Here is a 23,523-nt window from a genome sequence, read left to right as displayed (position 1 = left end):
TTAAATATTTAAACTTATTTTTTTTATTCCTTTTCTACTTCTTGTTTTCTCTATTTGTCTGTTTAGGTTTAACAATAAGTTCAAAGATTTAGGAAGTTTAGGTTCCAGTTTCAATGTTTTTCAAAGGAAAAACATTCATGCACCTTCATGTAGAAGGAAAACAAAATTTAACTATGATATGTACTGTACATGTATGTATCTGTAATATTGTAATATGACCAAGATGATTGAATTGAACACTCAATATTGCGCAATGCTGTAACTTTCATTAGCTATTAAAGAGAAGTACCGAAAGAATACTGCCATTGTTCAGGGTGCTACATAACTTTTTAAAAGCACTTGCCCAGTCGAGTAAGTAAATTTTGAAATATTTGAAATATAATTGCCCAAAAATCCATTTCACTTGACCCAAAAAATCTGTGGAAAAAAATAGTTTTACCTCTTTAAAAGAAATTTTTGCAGGTTTATAAACCATTGACCTTTTTCTTTCTTTTGGCATGAACCGATCTACCTTGTTATTTCATTTCTTTTTACAAATTGATTTTATCTTGCCTGCCATGACTAAAACTACATGTACACTGTAGGGTCAATCATATCGACCCTAATTTTGGTCATTCTACTGTAAGAATTTTGCTTGCCAAATTCGGGCATGTAGTTTTCGTCTTTACTTCAAAATGCATGCCCAACCCTAACTTTTACTTGCCCCGGGCAATTGGGCAAGTGCTTATGTAGCACCCTGCATTGTTATAAGCAGCCTTTAGAATATAATATGTTTTATATATTATTATTATTTACAGTCATGTACTAGTGATAAAGGAAGTGGAAGCAGTGGTAAGAAAAGCAGTCCTGTTGATGAAGTAGATGGTGATGTCTTTGAGCCGGTCATATGGCTTTGTCTAGCATGTGGAAGTCAGGTAAGTTCATCCGTTGAATTTCCACTTGTATATTTTCATTAGGGCTATTAATCCTTTGGGCCGTAATCTGAACTTGGGTCTTATTTAAACTCTGGTTTAAAGTTGTGGTTTATCTATGGAAAGCTAACTTTGTCACAAATATCTATTAGCCCATTTGTCAGGAAATACATGTAATAACTAAAATTATTTTTCTCATTGTTAAGCATGAGGAATGCGCAAACTTAGCATAAGAAACAAGCATCTGATATAAACTTTTGATATTTTGGCTTCCCAGAATTTAGCACAGAATTGAACCATGGTCCATGTTTCTTTTGTTTTAACTGACAATGTGGCCATTTAGCGCTTGGTCTAATGATAAACAAATGAGGCGACAATTTCTCATTTTTGTGTGTGTGTATTTGAGCGTTTTTTATACCATATCACAGTGGAGCATGGTGAAATATACACTCAACCTACATTTGGTTGGAATCGTTCATGGTGGCCCAAGATGTAATCTGCATTGAAATTGGTGTATATTGGCTTGATTCGTGATAGTGCCAACATGTACAGGTGTATGCTAATTTACACTGATTTAAATGAGGCATATTATGTTCATTTGCATGTAGGTTATCATGAAACAATTTATGTCATATTTGACAGAGATTTGTCAACATTCTCTTTGAATTCATCATGAAACAGCTGAAATGTACTCAAAAAGGGTGATAACGTCACTCTTTGATACTTTATTGAAATCCCCATTTCATTATGAAGTGAAAATTATTATAAATGTATTTGACAAAATCAAATGGGGTTGCCCAAAGTTAGAGACATGTTTCCAACCATGTTGCCAATGGCATCTTCAGACACATTAATTTCATAAAGGGCTTCATTTATCTTCTCATCTCAGAAGAGATTAAAGCTCTCTTTTACCAAATAACTACATGTATTTGTATTTGATTCATCATCTAAATGAATGCAGAAATGGTGTTTAGTTTTTAATATTTCTCAGTTTATCATGTGGTGTGTATAAATATAGAATCAAGATTGTTTTTGATATTGTGGAGAACATTTGAATATCTTTATGAAAGCGAAACTGACAGTTTAAAAAGAAATGATTTCTTTTCAATGCCATTCATAATACTGTATAAGAGGCTATTGGGGCTGAATTACATGTACTTGTAGTTTAAGTGGTATTCATCTGTTATTGAATAATCAGGGTTATATTTGTTCTTTCTTTCTATGTAATTAGGGATGTTGTCGTAATAGTCCAGCCCAGCACGCCTTGAAACATTTTGAGACACCTAGGACAGGTTCACATTCTGTAGCTGTCTGCTTGGCTAATTGGAATGTGTGGTGAGTTTTAACTAACACGTAATAATAATAATAATGACAGATATATCATATTTCACCCAGGGTAGCCACTCTAGTTCCAAACACTGTTCTCCAAGCAAGTTCTGCTTTACATGCTGTTTATTTTCCTGAGTTTAGTTGGACTGCCTCAGTGTTCAAGAATTCAAGGAATTTCTTCTTATCATGTACCCACTTAATACACTAGAGTGGATAGTGGGAAATGTAGATTAAATGACTTGCCAAAGAATGCATGTGCTGTGGTGGGATTCAAACCCTTGGCCTCTTGGTTGATACTCCTAGAGGACACTTGTCCACAACACCTCTACCTAGCCCATCGGTCAGTAATCCAAAGTATTAGATCCAATTTTATTTGACTGAATGAGGTTGGCTGGATTCATCTCACACTCATGCAATCACCCTTACCCACTCCTTCCTACTCTCCTCCCTCTCTTTCCTTATCTCACATTGATGGATGTCTGATAAAACGCTTTGAAATGCTTTTAAAGGGATGGTCCAAGCTGGAAATCTCAATAAATAAGAGTAAAATTCACAGAGCAAAATGCTGAAAATTTGATCAAAATCGGATAACAAATAAAGATTTGCCTTATTCCGGTGAAACAGTTCTAAGCATATCTTTATGAATATTCATTAGGTGGGCTGATGATGTCATATCTCCACTTGTTCTTTTATATTTTTTTATTTGAAATTAGGTTTATTCAAAATTTTTCTACTAAGGACAAAACAAAGTATTGAATTTTTAAAAACTGATTAATTACATTAGTTATTTATTGCCGCAACTTATTTCATCATTATGGAGACACATCATTTACGCATGTATGAAAAAATGAAACATTTATGATTTCATGTACATTAATAACAATGGGGATGTGACATCATCATTCCACCTAATGAATATTCATGACGATGTGCATATAACTGATTTCACAAAATATTGATAACTTTAAAGTTCAATAACTTCATTATTTGTTATCCAATTTTGATGAAATTTTCAGCATTTTGCTCTGTGGATTTTACTGTATTTATTCAGATATAAATATTTTCAGCCCGGACCATCCCTTTAAGAGAGGTGATAGAAATGAAAGAACGCACTGTCTGCTGCAGGTAACATCAGTCTTATCATCAGAACCAGCTTGATACCGAGAATCTTTTTTTTAATTTTCATTGTTTTCTTTTTTCTATTGGGAATTGTTAGTTTAAGTTCTCTAGTGGGGGGGGGGCACATGATACATGTGAAATGTGCTAATTCAAAGATGGTGATGAGTGTTGTAATGGTTGATGCTGGTTAAAACTGTCTAACACTCAGGATTTCTCAATGCAATATTACACCTGCCCAACTGGCACTAATTTCCCACCAATAAAAAAATGGTATGAAAATGATATTCTTAAAAATATTTAAAAACAATTCAATTTTGTGCCCCTGAATTCCCATGGTACTTCGGTGTCAAGCAATTTTTGTAACCCACCGCTGTAAAGTCCAACAATGCTGGTAATATTGAAATTGTGCAAATATTGTTTCTGAAATGATTAGTTTAAAAAAGACATATATTACTGCATTGTATGGTTTCTTTGTTTGTGTAGGTGTTACAAGTGTGACGATGCAATCAGCCCATCAGAGAGCAAGAAACTAGGAGAGTGTATGGATTGGATTAAGAAACAGGCATTTCAACAAAAACCTGCTGAAAAATCAGCCAGTAAGTATCAGCATTTCAAAGACTAACCATTATCAATCCCATTTTAATTAATATAAGTTGTATTAATCTTGAAATTTTGAGGGAGGGATTTTGAATAATGGTAACACATTTCTTGCACCCAGTAAAATATAAATATATATATATAAATAATTCAACAAAATCGTTGGAACCAGCGAGATTTGAACCAACATTGTCTACTGCTGGCTGGACATTCCATCCTATTGTCAATGATGACTATTAATACAAGTCAGAATAAGATCAAAAGAACTGAGGAATTAATTTGAAGTTCACCATGACTGCCATGGACCAGCAATGGCCTAGCGGTAGGATTGCTGACTGGTATCACTGGTTCCAAGTTCTAGCTCTAAGTGACTCATCTTTCATTAATACCCTGTGCCAGCTGGAAATGTAGTTACATTGTACATCATTTAGTATTTATCAATCAGTAAGTCAGTAGTCTAAAGTTTTGAACCCAGTATATGGATGCAAGCTACATGTACATGTAGATTATGTTAACATTTTTTTCCTTTCCTTCCATTCTGTAGGTAAAAAGAAGAGCAAAGAAGCAGATGTTGATGAGAGTCATGTCAGAACATCGTCGTCTCCAATACGATCACCACTACTTACAAGGGAGGGATCACTACCTAAAGTTAGGGTAAGTCTTTGATGTGAACTTTAAAGCCTGTTTATTTAATTCAATTCAATTCAAAATGGTTTATTTAGATAAAAAACTTTCATCACAGCACAGAGCCGAATTACAAAAAGTTTTTACAATATAAAAGATTGAAATCATATGGAATAAACAAAGTGTGGCATATAACAACAAAAACATAATACAATAAAACAACAAATATGGTACACAAAGAGAAACTTATATAAGACAAAATGTGTTCAATATGACGTTAAGAATTACAGAACTAAAACAAAAAATACAAAGTCATAGATGAGACATACAAATTATGCAAAAGAGTACAGATCATATACAATTAAGGAATAAATTAAATATATGAATACACAAGAGATTAAGGATAAGGAGAAAAATATAGGCAGAATAACAAGAGTGAGGAGAAAAGGAGCAGAAGATAAAAAAAAACAAAGCAGCAATTATATTAGAAGGCGGATGAAAAAAAAACAAAAAAACTAGTAAACGAGATAGAGTAATTGATCAATAGTGAAAACAACTTAATTTGGAATACAGCGTAAATATACAACGAAACAAAAGAAGGACAAGAGAGAACGGTAGCGAGGCTACTATAAAAACAAAACTGTTTAAGTTATAGATAATTAGATTTCAACATAGTAAACTGTGAAGATAAAAAAGGGTTTAACTGCGAAGAAAAGTATTTCATTTTAAGTATTCCCGGACAGTTATGGATAATTTGAGTTTGAAACTGTTAAATTATAACCTGTTCTGTTAGAGATTTGTGTCACAGTTTGCTTTGCAGGGTTTGAATAGTTCTATCATTATTCATTGCTTTAATATCAGAATGAATTTTAGAAATAGAAATAAATATAGAAGCAAGGGCATCTTGTGTATGTGTTTGTAGTGTCGAGTCAGAGGTGGCTGACTGGGGGTGTTATTTGTTCTTAAATGAATTTTTACAATTTTAATTACCATGGCAATTTTTGTATCCATCGTTTATTGTACATAAATATTGAAAATGTTTTTTATTAGTTCACAATTTCATTAATTTAGCATAATTGGTAATTGTTCTTGATTTCTTCCGTTTTATTTCCCTTACTTTCTTTAAGTTACTCTCATATTAGACACTCATTTTTGCTGCTCTTTTCTCATTTTCAATTATCAATACTGAATCTACTGAAAGCCGTTACAACAAATTTCCTTCTAATTCTTCTTTAAACCCATATTACATCACAATAATTTTATTTTAGGAGTATAAATCATTTTTCCAACAAATGTACTTTTTCAAAGCTATCCAAAGCTAAGATCACTTCTTCATTATTATCGTGATTTTACCGTAACTATTTTTGTAATTTCTTGATTCTTTTGTAACATCGCTTTTTGTTGATTTTATGTGTATTTTCATGTTCTTTTGTAAAACATATGCCAATTCAGCTGTAAGAAGCTGCGATCATTTGTTCTAATAAAATCTTGAATCTTGAATCTTGAATTTTGTAAGATTTACAGTATATCTCAGTGATATTTTGTAGGTAATGAAACTACCTGTCCAATACCCGATTTCATTCATGTGATTTATGAGATGAACCTGTTTTCAAATGAAGTTACAAGCATTTATGGTAGTGTATGACAATACCATAAAATAGAGATTCTTCAAGCCTTTTTCCCTTCTACTTCAAGTTATCACATCTCATGTGGTTTACAGCCCTTTAAGGACTTCAGTTTTTCTCATCTCTATCTGTGGAGCCATTCAATTCCATCCCTCCCATCTTAATTTCTCATCATCTTTTCTTCATTCCAACATTTTATATTTTCTGTACCACCTTGCAAACCAGGATGTCTTTCTTTTTTATTTCAGGGGCTAAACAACCTTGGCAATACCTGTTTCTTCAATGCTGTAATGCAGGTTAGTTTAAATAATGTCACATTGTTGGTGGAAAATATTTGTTTACATTACCTTACCCATTAGTTGCGAAAAAATTTTCATGAATGTGTATCTGCTTGCTTTAAAATTAGATTGAATCTTTCTCTTTTTACAAGGAAATTAAATTCATATCATTCACCCATCGTCACAATATCTAGTATATATTGTTCTAATTAACACCTTTTCTTTGAGGTTGATTGTCAATGTGCAGTCTTGAAAGCTGAAATGTTCCATTTCTTCAGTACTATCGAGATTCAAATACAGATTGTTACATTAGATGTTATTCCATACAAAAATTATCAATCTTTGCACGTCTGACCCCCCGTTTCTCTCAATGTATAAACTTCACTTTGCAAACTGTTCAAGCCATAATGGTTGAATTCACAATGGTGGTTTTGAAAACCCACGGTTGAGTCCATGGTTTATTCAGATTTCCTGTATAAATTACGCTTGATTTACCGTGTATCAGGCGCGTATATAAAACTTGTCCAATCCTGATGCACGTTTTTGTCACAGTGCGCCAAATTGACGCCTGTTACCATGGTTAGATGCGCTATTTCATTCATGAGTCCACTGCTTGAAGAGTGGACTCATTAATAAAACAGCGTTGATAACCATGGCAACAGGCGACAACTTGGCGCACTGTGACAAAAGCGAGCATCAGGATCTTTTTTCATACATGCGCCCGATACGTGGTAAATTAAGCATAAGTTATATAGGAAATCTGCATAAACCGTGGACTCAACCGTGTGTTTTCAAAACCACCTTTGTGAATTCGGGCCAATGATTTGATAGCATTACAACTTTTAATAGGAGCTAGAAAACAGACAAATTATTTCATTAAGAGCATGAAGAGGGGGGGGGGGGAATATTGAACTTTATTGAATTGCTCATTATTAATGTACTCTTTTAGAGACTTTGCAGATTCATACCACTCTATTATCTTGATAGTAAATTGCGCATTTTATTCTTTGTGTTCAATGTTGATTTCTTTGCTTTAGAACCTGACTCAAACCCATGTCTTGAGGGATCTTCTTCATGAGAAATGGTCGTCAGGTAAACAGCTTGTTGTTCCCACGGATACACATCTTTCTGTCTCCACCAATCAAAATGGAATCGGCAAAGACTCTGAGAAAGAGCCATTGGTAAGATACATGAGTTGAAAATGTTGTTTAGTAGAGGGAGAGATGGTGCTTTGAATATACTGTATTTATGTATAACTATTCAGCTGGAATGAAAATGACTACATTAAGATCTCAAACTACAAACTCAAGTAAAATTTGTTTGAATTGTTTAGAAATGACTGAAATATGTAAATACATTGAGTCTTGTTCATGCATGTGGGTCTTGTACATCGTCACTCATTTGAAAAACCAAAGAAATGTCCAATCTTGTGATTATGTGTGTGATTCATGTGCTCATTCTGTATGGGAAGCTCTTCCTCAGAAATCCTTGTGGTGATTATGACAGCTGATAACTCAGATGCATATCACCAGACCATTTCTTGCTATCAAACCAAGAGATCACTCACCTTAATTCGATATTTGTATCATTTCAGGTACCAATCACCATCACAGTAGCTCCCCTACAGCCCTTGACATCATCATTGATTGAATTCCTAGATGAAATGCAGAAACCAACCAAGTCAACATCAATCAATCCAAGAGCTCTCTTCAATCAAGTTTGCAATAAGTAAGACATTTTGCTGACTTTTATTGATATCCATCTACAATTAAATAATGTAATGAATGTTCTTCTCATTTGTGCAATGGTGGCAGAGTTGGATTGATTTTTCATTTCATCTTTCACAAAATGAAGTATTTGTCCATTGCACAAATGAAAAGAACATTCATTATTTGTTTCATAAGACACCTAAAAATAGATCCTTGCGACCTTGTCATTTTTTTTTAATAGATCCTTTTCATTTGAAATTTAGATGCAAAAGATCATTCAGTGGGAACAGTCTGTTGACTGTCACATACATTCAACTCGCACACTACAAACAAGTGTTTTTCTGTGTAGCCCTGGGGCCCGTTGCAGAAAGAGTTGCGTTTAAATGCAAGTCAAAAATGCGCGCTGTTGATTGGTTGAAAATCAAGTTGCGCATGATTTTTAGAGTTGCGTTTGATTGCAACTCTTTCTGCAACGGGGCCCAGGTGGTCTCCGCGAGTGTGCAATGGACAAAATGGTATGAATCCAAAATTGCACAGATAACGTCATTGTAAAATAGGCTGAATGATTTACATCAAACAACCAGTCTAATGACCAGGATCTGTCTAGGTCTCATATAATGTAAAAAGTGTAATTCTTGCCATTCTACTTTCGCATATTGTGTGCCCTCCATATTTTGGCTTTTCGTTACTTTATTAGCATACCGGTACACATGTAGGCAATAATTTTTCAAGTGGGATTTTATTTCTTTATCTGAATTTTATTGATCATCATCTGTATGCGTTTCAGTTATCACTTAGTATTTAGGGTAGCCTTTCTACCAGACAGTTATCATTGTAACAATCTGGGGCCCATTTCATAAAAGATTTGCAACTGTCGTAACTTTGCCATTATGGCAACTACCACGGTAACCTTGATTCTGATTGGCTGCTGAGCCCTGTTACCAGGGTAGTTGCCATAATGGCAAAGTTACAACAGTTGCAAGTTCTTTATGCAATATGGCCCTGATATCTGTTTCTCAACCTATGAAAATCTAGTAAAAGTTATCAGATTTGATAAATGTTGATGCATCATTCTCCAGGAATGACTATCTTTGTTTATTGCGCAATACTTATTTACAACCAATTCTAAACTTAATTGCAACTTTGCTATTCATTAATATTAATTATAACAAATGAATGTATTCTAAATCTGTTGCTAGAATAGAATAGAATCGGTTGCAAAATCACAATAATTGCAAGATTTATGATTGATTTTTATACTTAAAAAATGACTTGCAATTGATTATTAGTCTCTATCCACTCCCAGTTGAAGTTAATTAAGGTCCTTTTTTCTACCTGTTCAGAGCATCAAGGTTTAAAGGTTACCAACAACAGGATAGTCATGAACTATTGAGATATCTATTAGATGGAATGAAAGCTGAAGAGATCAAGGTAAGAAACGACCTGTGTAATTATATTCCTCCCTCCCCCCTCTCACCTTTCTATACCCCCCTCTTTCCTCTCACCTCTCCATACCACCTCTTTCCCTTTAACTATTGAGATATCTATTAGATGGAATGAAAGCTGAAGAGATCAAAGTAAGCTACATTTTATCTTCTTTGAAATTTTTGGGAATAGGAAGTCTAAAGATGTTACATTCTTGGAAGGTCATTCCTATTACAGAAGCACCTCCAAAAGCTGCAACTTTTAAAGGGATCATAGTTATCAAATCACTACATTAGCTTTTGACTGATGCAAAATATGGGAGTCTGGGCCAGCATTTATTGTTTTTCTCAACCAGAAAAGAAGAGAAAAACTCACCATTCAGTTGCATAACGGCAATTTTGACCCCTTTCCGACCAAAAACACTTCACAAAGTGGTACATATTTTTCAGAGTATGTTTCCTTTTGCATACTCCATCATCTTGATGAAATCCTCAGAAGATCAAATGATTAATTACATGCAAAGAAAATTGAAATAATAATCAGCTCTATTGTGACATATCTTTCTGCCAATATTAAACTTGTATAGAACATTGATATAAATGTTTACATGACTCCTAACTTCCTACTACTCATGATTTTCTATTTCTAAAGCGTATGCAACAAGGTTTGACGTCAACTTTTGATGTAAAGAAGGCCAAGGTGAAGAACCTAGATGAGGCAACTAAGAAAAAAATAAAAGGTATGTTTAAACTGTGGTATGTTTTGATTCATCCAGGAAGAGTTAAATTACGAAAGTTTAAAATAAATCTATTCATTTGGACTTACTTTCATAAAACAGAACAGTTTCATATCCGATGCAGGACACCTCTTCAACTCGTCTGAGTTGGCGGGAAATCGTTATTGCTACTTGGCGCCAAACACTCAAACTGTTCTCGGTTTCATAAAAGTAAGTCTTGGGGAGCGTTTCATTAACATTTTTGTCTGACAAGTTGTCAGATCTAACAACATTCCTTGAATCTGATTGGCTGAGAGGTACCGTTACTAATGGTAATTGTCGGATAAAACAGAACTTGTTGGATAAAATCCTTTCATGAAACGCTCCCATGATGAATAGATTTATTTTGTCTTTCATAAAAGGTATGTGTGAGGTTTGAATATCTTGAATCATATTTGTTTATTAAAATGTAATATTTCTTATTTTTGTCTTCAAATTTAATAGTATCATGTCATTGTTTTGGTAAAATATGTGTGTTGATTAATATTATATTAAGATAAGGATCTGCACTTTGTTATGTTATTGAGCTAGGCTATACTGTAAATTAGCCTAACTCGGGTTTATTTGATAATATAGGCCTTTTTTATGTGTCAGATTTCCAGTTTTAATTTTTAAAATCTCAACAGATTCATATTTCAGTATAGTTTTTATGAAATGATTAAATTGGCTGTGGTTGTTTATCCCTACAGAGTATGGTAATCACAGCAAACATACATTTGTTGATACAGTGTTTGGAGGTCATCTGATCAGCTCAGTCAAATGCAACGAATGTCTTAATGTAAGTGATTATCATTACAGCTACTATTTCTCCAATACACTCTGTTGGTTGGTTGGTTGGTCGGTAATGATACACTGTTAAAAAAACTGTGATTTCACAGGAAAAAAAGATTTTGCAGATAGCATAATAGGATCATTCTGTAAGTTCATAAAACAGGAATTTTTCTGCAATTTAAAAGAACAGGTCTGTTTAAAAAGGGGAAAAGGGTGTTTTATTTAATGAAATTTGTAAGATTCCATACACCAAATACCAATTTCCTGTGAGATTACGCAATCTGGTAAGATTACAGGTGGTCTTGAGACACTGCTGCAGGAACTTGTTTTATTTTAAGGATAAATTTTCTAACAGTGTATTAGATGAGATTTTAAATAACTGCATATGCACTCTGCAGAATGTCAAGGCACATTGAATAAAATTACATTAGAGAAAAAGTGTAATCATAAATTAAAGAGGAGTAAATTGACAATAAAAAGAGTAGAAAGCAATGAATAGACACGTCTTCAGGCAGCGTTTACATATGTCAACAGAATCTCAGAATCATGTTCTTGCATGTGTGTCAACCACAGAGATTACCAATATCTTTATCGTAGTTTTACTGTATTTTGTATTTGTTATAAAAAGAGGTCAAAACTGTTCAAGGTTTTATGGAATAATCAGTTCCTCTCTGAGTTTATTTCTTCTAGTATTAGATTATGTCAAGAATCAAGAAAATGACTAGGAAGTCTGTGCGTTTGGTAGATTGATTCCAATATTGAACAAGTTAGCAACAATAGACCCTACTTTACATGTATATTTAAAAAAAAAGAACAATACTTGTTCTTCAATTTCCATTTTTTTTGGCTCAGCTTAAAACAATGTTGCATATGAGCGCTACTTATAATGATGGTAAATTGCCACTTCGTCTACTGCCATCTCGTCCACTCACCACATGGTCTACTTTCATTTAGTCTAATGTCATTCCGTCCATCAACATTTGGTCTAACAACCATTTGGTCCAATCATCTCTTTGTCTAATCACAATTTTGACCGTTTCGTATCATAACTGTTTGGTCTAATATCCATTCCATCTTCATTCATTTTGCACAATTAACACTTAGTCCAATTAGACCAAACAGTATATGGACTAAATGGCTATTGGACCAGCTGGTTATTAGACGAAATGGTCAGTGGACGAATTTGCAATTAGACCATGTGAATAGTGGACGAACTGATGGTAGACCAAATGATAGTAGATGAGTTGGCAATTGGACGAATTGGCATTAGACGAATTGGAAATAAACCATAATAATACATGTAATGATACTAACCATATTTCTAATGCGCGCATATCCTCTCCAAGGAATGCTCAAGGCGCCTGAAAAGTCAACATTAATTCAACATAATAAACAGTACAATAGAAAAATATGAAATCATACATTAATAAACATTACACTAATTCATTTGGAAAGTGGGCTTATTATGGTGTATTACATGATTATGTTTGACATTGAGAGTAATGTACATGATATTGCCGTATCATGGTATTAAAGGCTGGTGATACAGTTTAATACCCAGATGCGATATTGTGCAGCTCTAATGCATACCTTGTGTAAGTTTCTAATTACCTATTTATTCCTTTTCAGATCTCAGAAATCCTTGAACCATTCCTAGACCTGTCTTTGCCAATCACTGAAGCCAAGGTAAAGTTTGTTTGTTGTTTTTTATTGTTTTGCTATGTGCTGTATGGTCAATTATTTAATAAACATTACAATTGGGGAACAGTCAGACCGCAGGTCCCTATGCTAATGAGCAAAAAGGCCAGATTCATCCAAATCATCTCATGGCTGAATCCTCCTCCTTGCAAAATCTCGTGCTTCATGAGATTTTCTTTCTCTAAGAATTCACCTGTTTTAACCTCAAGTTAAATGAAATATTATTGCACCATCAGATAGAGTAAAAGTTACTCTTTCATATTGGTCATTTATTTTGTATACAATATTTTGTTAAATAAGTAAATTTCTGGCCTGAAAGTGTGCCTCAAAACTGAATTTTCTTCCTCTGTTTTCTTTTGCAAATTGTGAAAAACTTTTTATTTTGAGCCTCGATGATATCTATATCACCATAAAGCTGAACTTCTGTACTTTCTCACAATGCCACTCTTGATATGCGGCACCTTTTAATCGGGTCAAGATCACACTTTTCCCAACAAGGTACAAGACAAGATTTATGAAATTTTGTACTTGCATGAAATCCAGAGTCCTGATTGGCTGGATAAGGTTCACAGAACAACAGGTGCGGGGTATTTGAGAAATTACCACATGGGAAGTGTGACCTTCCCACGAACGCAGGCACTGGAACCGTTGGAATTTGCCACTGGGTGGTCTCTTTGACCAATCAGAGTGCAGTATTCTTGTTTTCAAACTGCTTTATGTACTTGGCAAATGAAAAGTGTGATCTTGACCCGATTAAACCAATTCTTATTTTGAAACCTATATCATTTCAAAGCATACATATTCAGCTTTATCATGATATAAAAATCATTTGGGCTCAAACATAAATAAAGTGTGAAAATAGCAGCTTTTGTCAGGTGAAAATATTTATTTTGTAGCATATTTCAGATCAAATTTTTAACCTATATTACAAAATCTTTGAATAAATCCAAACACATGACCTGAAAGAATGATTCTTCTTCTTTACAATGGTACCAAATTCATGAAATTCGATGCACAATTAGAGCAGCAATGACCGAATGAAAAGAGGTGTTTTGGTCCGCATCAAGCTCATTAAATATGCAAAACAACTCAAGTCATGAATATCACTTGGATGAAAGAAGCCACTTTCTTGGGACCTGCAGTCTGACTGGGGAAATACGTAACACTACCTGTATGTAACAAAACCATAATTTGGGCAGTTGGACATTATACATTGATTTTTGCATTATGAAAATTTCCATGCTAAACCTTAATATTTATGAATTTAGTTTTAAAGATTTTTTTAATTTCTCACAGGAAAATTTGTTCTATAATATAATGTTTATCATCAGTGATTATGCATTTAGAGAGATCATCATCTTCTAACTTTCCAACAAGTTTTTTAGACTTCCATTTGATCATTTATTTTGTTAAATTTCATAATCACTCTTTTCTCAGTGTAAGCAGAATCAAGAACAAAAATAAAGTTTCTGTTACTTTCATATTTTTTTTTATTGCTAATTATAGGGCAGCAAAAGAAACCTGTCAAGTAGTAAAAGCCTTGATAGACCATCAATGAATGACCAGCAGATGTCACACGATGGCGACAAACAGACCTTGGCTGCTACAGCTGCAGCAGCATCAGTACCAGAGGAAACAAAACTCAGTAAACATCAGATGAATAAACAAAAGGAGAAGGCCAAGAAAGAAGCAAGAGTAAGTTAGGCACTTGGAATTTAATTGGAGGATGAATTTGGTGGTGTGTCGATTCTCATGTCCTGATGACCACAAAACCTATGAAGATATTTAATGTTCTCACTCGTAGACCAGGGAAAAGTAACAAAATATTGAAGACAATACTCGTGAAAGACAGGAATGTAAATATATTGATGAAGATGTCTTCTTCATAAAGGAAATACACACATACGTGTAATGAAAAAAAAATGAAATGTGGTAGTTTCATTCATTGTAGTTCCATGTATTCTTGAATCATTTCCCTGCACATTACCTTAAGCACATAATTCATGCATAATTGATGCTTTTGAAATACTTTTGCATTTGATTTCACTGCATTTTTATCTCAATTCATTTCACAGAGGAAAACAAAGAAAAACAGGACTCTTTCCCAATCCGAGGATCCCATAGATGAAAAGAAAGATTCTCCCATCCAGTCTGACAATGAAGAAGAAGAAAGGAGAGAAGAAGGAGTCGGCTACCGAGATCCTAACGATGCCGACAGTGAGGCATCGGTCCTTGATCGTCTTAGTAATGCTGGAAGCAGTAGGAGATGCAGTGAACAGACTGCTGCAGGTGATGTTGGTATCGGTGGTCTGCCTAACAACCTTCCTGAAGTACCATCAGAGAAGGAGAACGAGGAAGCTCATGAGTCGCAGAATGGTTTGGATAAGGTCGGAAGCACAGATCGGCTGTCTTTGAGCAGTAGAGCCAGCACGAGTAGCAGTTCAAGTAGACTTAGTCCGTTGCCCCAGGGTAATTCTTTCAAGGCATTGGGTGATGAACTCTCTGCAACGACGGATGATGATAAGAGAACTGGTAGCGAAGAGGGCAAGGTGGTTAAGGAGAGTGGAAATGTCAAAAACATTCGTAACAAGATGGCATCGTTGGGTTTACAGGATTCAGAAAAGAGGACAGTTAAAGTAGAAGAAAGGTCCGACGAGAAATGTGAGCAAAACATAAAGGTTGAACCAAGTGTGAATGAGAATGGAAAGGAAGCGCCTAAAGTGAACGGCACTATGGATGATTCTGATGACAAGGCTGGTGAGAATGGCAAGGATAGTTCAGATATGCTGAAGAACAAGGAAGAGCCTCCGGTGCAGAACGGTGTGGAATCTGATGACCCTAAGATTGAGAAGCTTCACGGTGGCAATGAGAGAACTTTAAATGGGCCCTCTGGAATAGCACCCCTAGCTAAGATTCATGAACTAGGTGAAAGCCCTACCGAGTGTAATCATGTGGATTCAAAGAAAAGTAAGAACACATCTAATGCCGCCACAAAAGAAGAGAGCTCAGCATCTACAACTAACAAGAACAGTGGATCTAAAATGGGCAAGACAAAACCGCATCCAATCTCAACTCAAACTGTTGCCAAGCTTAATGCAATGAGTCCTCCCGTTTCACCTGTATCACCCACAAGTCGAGCCCGCGTTGCTTCAACCCTTGCCCCCAGGTACCAGTCTAAGAACCAAGAATGCTCTGTAATGTCCTGCCTCAACCAGTTCACAGCTCCAGAGCTGCTCACAGGGACTAACAAGTTTGGATGTGAGACCTGCACAAAAGCGCACAAAGGTTGGTTTCATATCAGGGTTCTTCTTTGACCCTATTTTAACTGGGCTATTTTAGACCAGGATATACTATTTGACCCCCCCCCCCCCCCCCCGATCTCGGCTGCTGATTGCACGATCACCTTGAAAATGTAAACTACAAGACCACATAGTGAAATTTTCAAAAAATAAATTATTCATTTTTTTGTATTTTTATGCATATAGGCGTATGAAATTTGTACTCAATTTGGTTTTGTCTCGCCTGCATAGCAGAGCGAGACTAGGCGCCGCTTTTCGGACGGTGGTGGCGGCAGCGTCAGCACTAAATCTTAACTGAAGGTTAAGTTTTTGAAATGTCATCATCATAACTTAGAAAGTGTATGGGTCTTGTTCATGAAACTTACATAATGGACATAATCAAGTATTACTGAACATCCTGCCAGAGTTTGATGTCACATGACCAAGGTCAAAGGTCAATGAACTTTGGCCATAATGGGGGTATTTTTTTAATTACCAATCATAACTTTGAATGTTTATGGATCTGACTCGTGAAACTTGGACATAAGGGTTATCAAGTATCACTGAACATCCTGTGCGAGTTTCAGATCACATGATCACGGTCAAAGGTCATGTGAGGTCAATGAATTTTGGTCACATTGGGGGTATTTGTTGAATTACCATCCTATCTCTGTAAATGTATTTGTCTAGTTCATAAAACGTGGAAATAGGAGTAACCAAGTATCACTGAACATCTTGTGCGAGTTATAGTAGTTTTCAAAGTCAGCACTGCTGCTATATTGAATCGTGTGATGTAGGTGAGACCGCCAGAGGCATTCCACTTGTTTAATTCTTATGTATTTCTCTGTTTTTTTTAACTTTTTTAAAATTGTTTCTTCCAATGAACTTTTTCAGGAGCCGTATTGCGATCATAAAAAGCATAAATTCTATCCATATAAGCTATCAATAGGTGGGTCTTTAAAGGGCTCTTGAACTGAGAAAGTGAAGATGTACTCATTGCTAAGAACAGAGAATTCCAAACTGCTGGTGCTGAAGATGCAGATGCTTGATATGTTTGTAAATTCACTGGATGTACTGTAAGAAGATTTACAATGGCTATGAATGATGATCTTGTTTTGCAGTGGAAGGTAAAGAGAAGGTAAAGTACACTGATGCAAGCAAACAGCTTCTGATCCATCAACCACCACCAATCCTTACCCTACATCTCAAAAGATTTCAACAGGTAAGACAAAAAATTATAATATTTTCCCCCAGCAGTTCTTGCTTCATCCAATTTTTAATGTTTACTTTATATCTATTTCTATAACCATTCTATTTATCTCTATTTAATGAAATAGATAAGTGAAGAAATTGTTATCAATGCCTATTTTCTCTCAAAATCAAGTCATTTGGCCTTTGTTTAACATTCCCTGTTAGAATTCACTACAAAAGCTGCACCAAAAGCATATTGGTGTGAAGTGGGAGAGTATTCCAAGCTATTGAATTTACTTAAATTAAAGAAAATGACTGACACAGAGGATATATTTGAGCCAATAAAAACTGAACATCTTTACTAAAATCATTTCCCTCCGGCTTAAAGAGAAATGCCAGTAGTTGCAGTAAACACTGATTTCATGAGAAAGTCTGTAAAACCAGGCTTAATTGTCAGAATATCATCGAGGATCTAGATCTTGTACAGTTACATAAACTGAACTTTGTGAAAATCTTGAAATCTACGCTGAAAAACGTTCACACTGAAGATTACCAACACAGATAGGCACACGTGGGACAGTGTATTATTATTGCTGGAATAAAGACCCGACGGAAGTGACCGAATCCGCGCTTATTTTGCTTATTTCTCAGCAATTACACAATTTCACCCAGAATCATTTGGCACATATTTTTTATTCATACAAACAGACACTTGGGTGGTCATTATATTAGATTCTGTCAAAAGTCATTTTGAGATCGTTACCAAAACTGGAATTTCTCTTTAAGTTAATGGTCAAAACCACCACCATATCCAGAAGAATATTCAAATGCCACATTTCAATTGGCTTTATGAATACAAGAACCACCTAATTGCATGATAGTTCATTTTGAGTGAAAAAAACATGATTTTTGTATTTGTCCTAAGATAATATTTTTGTCATTGTTTTATTCACTTTTTGCTCCTTTGGAAGACTGCAAGGGTGTAAATTACACACAAGATTGGACCATGAAACATTTTTTCATTTCTTTTTGAACTCTATTTTTTGTATATTCATAATATTCAGATCTTTATTAAATCATTGGTATTATACCACTGTTATGTACTAAAGTTCTCTGTATGTTGTAATTCCCGTTTTTAGGTTGGTTATAATCTTAGGAAGATCACAAGGCACATAGAGTTTCCTTCAATCCTTGATGTAGCTCCATTCTGCAGCACAGCATGCAAGGTAACTATTTAATCATAAATAAAATTATAACAATAAAATATGTAGGAAATTAGCTACATGTATGGTCTGGCAATTTTTTTTTAGATATTTGTTAGAAATGTAAAACTTTATATTTTCATAAAAATAATAGCATTCTACGAGTTATATAAAGTGAGTTACAGGCAAAAGCATACATAAAAAACACATTTAGGACAAATTTCATACTATTTGCATAATTAATTAATAATTGAAAATATGAGCATTATTTTTTTTTTTAGATTTGATTTCCACAGTTTTGTAGTTTATGTTCGGCTCTATGTGCTTGCGAATTTTTGTGGCCATTGCTTAATCAGTGTCCGAGATCTGAGTGGGTATTTCCTAGTCTGAAAAAGTTAAGTAAGATAAGGGTTAAATATCACACGGGAACCAATGTTTCAAGAAGTACTCGGACGTTTTATCTGACACAATATGTTATATCAAAAAGTGACCATAACAACTATGCTTCTCGGCCAGTCAATTTTGAGGACAGTTGTCAGATCTGACAACTTGTCAGTAAAAAAATGTTTATGAAACGCTTTCCAGGGTCCCGTAACATAGAGTCCCCTGGATTCATAGCATTCCAAGCAGCCTGTTAGGCGCAAACTTGCTAAACCAACCACAATGACGGTTGTTTCCTATGTATAATCTTTGTGTTACGGGTCACAGGTTGGTGTTTCATAAATGCAACTTACCATGTGTTGACATAGGATCTAAGGGTCTAAAAAACAGAGGGTAGTTTCAGCTGAAATTCCTGCTAGATCTCCTTGGACTTGGTGATATGAAAAGTTTTAATGTATGAAGCAGTGGGAAATGTTGTGTATGTTCAATCTTCAGAATATAAATTTAACAACAAATTAAATTTTTTTAATGTGTGTATTAAGGACAGTGTACCTTAAATCTGAATTTCTGCAAAGAAAAAAATGATGAATTGATTAGTTTCAGTTAGGACCTGATCAACCTAGAATTATGAAATTTTAGTTTTTTCAATTTTTAGCTATTAACAATGAGCTTGACAGTGGACAAGACATTCTAACAGGTTTGCATTCTTACATAAATGTTGCAAATCCAATGACTGATATTTTCTTTCCTTTTTGAGCCATGCAAGCTTACCTGCAGGTTTCCAGGATAGTACAAATGGATTTTAATAATTGTTTTCTCTCATCCTTTATATTCCTTTCTACAGAGATATGCAAACAGTGAGAACAGGGTTCTATATAGCCTTTATGGTGTGGTTGAACATAGCGGGAGACTGCAGTTTGGTCATTATACAGCCTTCGTGAAAGTAAGACAACCTAACCAGACATTAACCCTTTACACGCTGGGAATCCCAAGAACGTTAAATCTTCTCAATGAGACGTGTGATCGACAAAGGACGGAGAGGAGCAACGAGGAGCGGCTCGCGAAGGAGAAGTTGCGGTCGTCTGGGAAGAAGCACGAGGAGGGCAGCGATGGAGAGAACATGGAGAAGAAGCCTGAATCGCAGAATAAAACGAGCAACTCGGTAAATCACTTGGTTCCTGAGCGAAACCACATACAAAGCGCGGTTTTGCCGTTTCATGCCGGGCGTAACGTGAGTGTTCCGGTTGGCAAGTGGTACCATATCAGCGATACACATGTGACCGAAGTGAACGAGAGTAAGGTCTTGAATGCCCAAGCTTACATTCTGTTTTATGAACGACTTGTTTCATAGTAAAGCTTCTTCCAGGTTATGTTTTTAATGCTGACTCATCTATGTACATTGTCTTTGTGTTTCAAATACTTGTGTTTCTGGGGAGTGTTTCATCAAACCTCTTGTCAGTTATTTTCATTGACTAATATGCTCTTTTAGCCAATCAGATGCAAGGATTTCAGTAGCTTATAACAATTGTCAGTGAAAGTCACTGAAAATTTGTTTAATGAAATGCTCTCCAGATGTTTTGTTGATACTATTAAAAAATCTTTACTTTTTGAAGAAGTTTTAATCATGTCATCGAGGTACTTTTAATGAAATGACCTTTTGTAAAAGCAATGAAATTTACACTTTACACTATCAACGAAAAACAAGAAACTTTGATGAATATAAAGAAACATCTACTTCGGTCATTTCTAATGATTTTTTTTCTTCAAACTGCGGAAAATATAATTTGCCTCTCATCTATTGAGAGAATTGGATGCTGTTATATGTCTTTAGTTGATGGAATTGAGTACAAATCAACTTCAAAGAAATAGATCTAAGGATGCTGTCAAAGCTTTGAAGAATATAACATAGATGATGGGATATATTCAACAATTATTTCATGATGTGCCAACATTGATATTACTTGAGTACTCGATTGCCAACAAAATATGCATTTTATTTTATAGAAAATCCCTGGGTCTTGCTTCCTCTCTATCTGCTATAAAATACATAAAGTGTCTTTTTTGAGTATGTTAATGTGCTGCTCCATGTGAATCAGTGACCAGTAGCATTATATATCTATTTTATTCTTGTATGTTGTTTGAAGAGAAAAGGGTATTTGTGAAAATGAATCTATGTTGAATGTAAATACATGTATGTATGTATACTGCAGCTGAGTTTGTTATGAATATGAGTTCTGATATTTGTTTCTGATTTTCTTGATGATACCTCTGGAATCCTTTTATTTTTTTGTCTGAACACTTTCAATATGAACTACATGTACAGTGGATCATTCGTACGGGGGCTTCAAAACAACCTAAAAGTGAGATCATAGATTTTTTTTCTAGTGAATGAATTTAATACAGACCTCTCTCTCTGATACTCTTCATTCTTCTTCCCTTTTTAAATTTTTAACTCTTTTGTCCACTTTCCTTTTCTCCATTATTTGAAAAATATCAAGCTATTGAAGATTCCACATCACATGATTATTATGCAATAGCTTCTACTTATTACAAGCAATGCATTTTATCTTCCCTGTGAAAATTCTTGGGGTCTTCTTTTTTTTTCCCTTCTTTTTTGGTTACGTATATATATTTATATATAACCTCAAGGAGCTTCAAAGTAATGAAAGTTTTGAAGCTTCCCAATATCTATCATTTGATTTTAATGGTAAATGTAGATGTAGATGCAAGAAAGAAGATGTTTCAATTTTTTATTCAGAAATTTTCAACTCGTGGATATCTTATGTGTGCCTCCTGTTCTTAACAGCATACATGAACTGAGATAATAGAGGACAATCAAAATTCTATTAGTTCTATAAGTATGTAACAGCATAAATATTATGTATATGTAAGAAAATGCAGTCAAATGGTATTCGAAAGGTTTGTAGATATTAATGGATTATTAATGTATACACAATGGACTATTGTACAATGCGGGAAGTAGAGGTAGTGGACAAGGTCTCATACATGTAGAATACATTCTGACATCTCATATTCCTACCCAATTCTTCATCTTACCTTTCTCACAGATTTCCCATTTTTCTCTTTGTGTAAGTCTCGTGTAAAATATGCATTATATTTCTTTTTCCCTTTTTGTTTCTCCCCTCTTGAGTGTTGCTCTTTTTTATAACAATTGAAGTAATCAGGTCATTCATCTTACAGCCTTCATAGTTCAAAAGGCATGATAGCTCAGTCGGTAGAGAGGGGTTTCGGATTGCGGTGACCCGGGTTCGATTCTCAAGTGGTGCGCTAGTACCCTTTTGTAAGGCATTTATCCTCTACCAGGTCCATCAGAGAGGACTTTAAGCTGTTGGTCCCCTAGTTGCTTGCTCACAGTGCTTTCTTAGCAGTTGGTATAACAAAAGATAACACACTCTTAAAATATCCTTCTGGAAGATCAAAACCTGCACTTGGTGATAGAGCATTTGCACATTTGGCTCCCAAATTATGAAACATACTCCCACACTCTATTTGGGAATCACCCATTGTTAGTATGTTAAAGACACATCTTAAGACTTATCTTTTCAGTTTTCATATCATTCATTTTGTTATGCGCAGCAGAATATATTATTACAGTAGCTGTGCAACATGAATGCTCTTATTAATTTTTTGTTCCAGACTAGGAGCATGTACAGTTAACATTGTTTTTTAAATGTGTATATTTTACATGTACATGTATGTCTCCTGCAGTTTTGTTTTTAAATGTAATATTGCAACTCAAGCTAATGGTGAATGAATTCATGCTGCTTACAAGAAATTCTTCCTGTATAAATGAATTAGCCTGAAGGTGGAAAATGTAATATTGTTTATAGATCTCTGCTTTATTGGACTCTCATTTTATATCTCAACATTTCTAGTTCTTGTTTGTCCCAATCAACTTTGAATCCTTTATTTCAATTTTGTAATGCTTATCTATTAAGCTGGTCTTGTGGGGATTTTTCTTCTGAATGTAGCCCTCTCTATTAAGATTAAATATGATGTTTATATCTTTACTTTCATGTTTATTAGATTGATAAGTATTTCAAAATGATCCAGATATAATGTTGATTTCAACAGCTGCAGTCATGCACAGTCATGTTTGATGTACATGTATGTGATGTGGCTGCAGTGATGTGTACATGTAATAATGATAATAATAGCTGGATTTATAAAGTGCTTTTTGCCAGAGGATACAAAGCGCTGCTATTATTACCCTGGCCTTAGCTCGAGCTACCATCACCGGCGCTCAGTGCATTCAAGGAATTACTCCTGCCAGGTACCCATTCACCTCACCTGGGTCAAGTGCAGCACAGTGTGGATAAATTTCTTGCTGAAGGAAAACACGCCGTGGCTACGATTCAAACACACGACCCTCTGTTTCAAAGGCGAGAGTCAGAACCACTAGACCACAACGCCCCCATGTATGTGCACAAAATCCATACATCCTGGCTCAGACACATGATCTGGTTCAAAAACTCTTCTTGTAATGTTGAATTCAAAGTAGATTGAGACCGCTTGTCATCCATAGAAGAATGTTACTAGTCAGTTGCTAAAAATTCTCTACATATTGCTGGGGTGGTATGCTGTTGTAT

The 23,523-nt window shown here is 34.9% G+C and overlaps 1 protein-coding gene across 1 annotated transcript in view; it reads left to right on the top strand.

Moving 5' to 3' along the window:
- LOC121413281 (ubiquitin carboxyl-terminal hydrolase 16-like) overlaps positions 1–22,159 on the top strand; it is a 30,225-nt gene extending 8,066 nt beyond the window's left edge. The window contains exons 4-19 of the mRNA XM_041606048.1: positions 798–914; positions 2,143–2,246; positions 3,843–3,955; positions 4,501–4,610; positions 6,454–6,501; positions 7,521–7,664; positions 8,078–8,211; positions 9,536–9,623; positions 10,269–10,356; positions 11,082–11,170; positions 12,793–12,849; positions 14,368–14,556; positions 14,937–16,146; positions 17,261–17,361; positions 18,470–18,556; positions 19,758–22,159. Of these exons, the coding sequence (XP_041461982.1) occupies positions 798–914; positions 2,143–2,246; positions 3,843–3,955; positions 4,501–4,610; positions 6,454–6,501; positions 7,521–7,664; positions 8,078–8,211; positions 9,536–9,623; positions 10,269–10,356; positions 11,082–11,170; positions 12,793–12,849; positions 14,368–14,556; positions 14,937–16,146; positions 17,261–17,361; positions 18,470–18,556; positions 19,758–20,264 (3,186 nt within the window). The 3' untranslated portion in view covers positions 20,265–22,159. The remainder of the gene's footprint in view (positions 1–797; positions 915–2,142; positions 2,247–3,842; positions 3,956–4,500; positions 4,611–6,453; positions 6,502–7,520; positions 7,665–8,077; positions 8,212–9,535; positions 9,624–10,268; positions 10,357–11,081; positions 11,171–12,792; positions 12,850–14,367; positions 14,557–14,936; positions 16,147–17,260; positions 17,362–18,469; positions 18,557–19,757) is intronic.
- Positions 22,160–23,523: the final 1,364 nt, after the last annotated feature.

This window comes from Lytechinus variegatus, chromosome 4, assembly GCF_018143015.1.
Source record: "Lytechinus variegatus isolate NC3 chromosome 4, Lvar_3.0, whole genome shotgun sequence".
Lineage (NCBI taxonomy): Eukaryota > Metazoa > Echinodermata > Echinoidea > Temnopleuroida > Toxopneustidae > Lytechinus > Lytechinus variegatus.
Note: the sequence above shows the minus strand (reverse complement) of the source record. Positions and strands in the feature narration are given on the sequence as shown.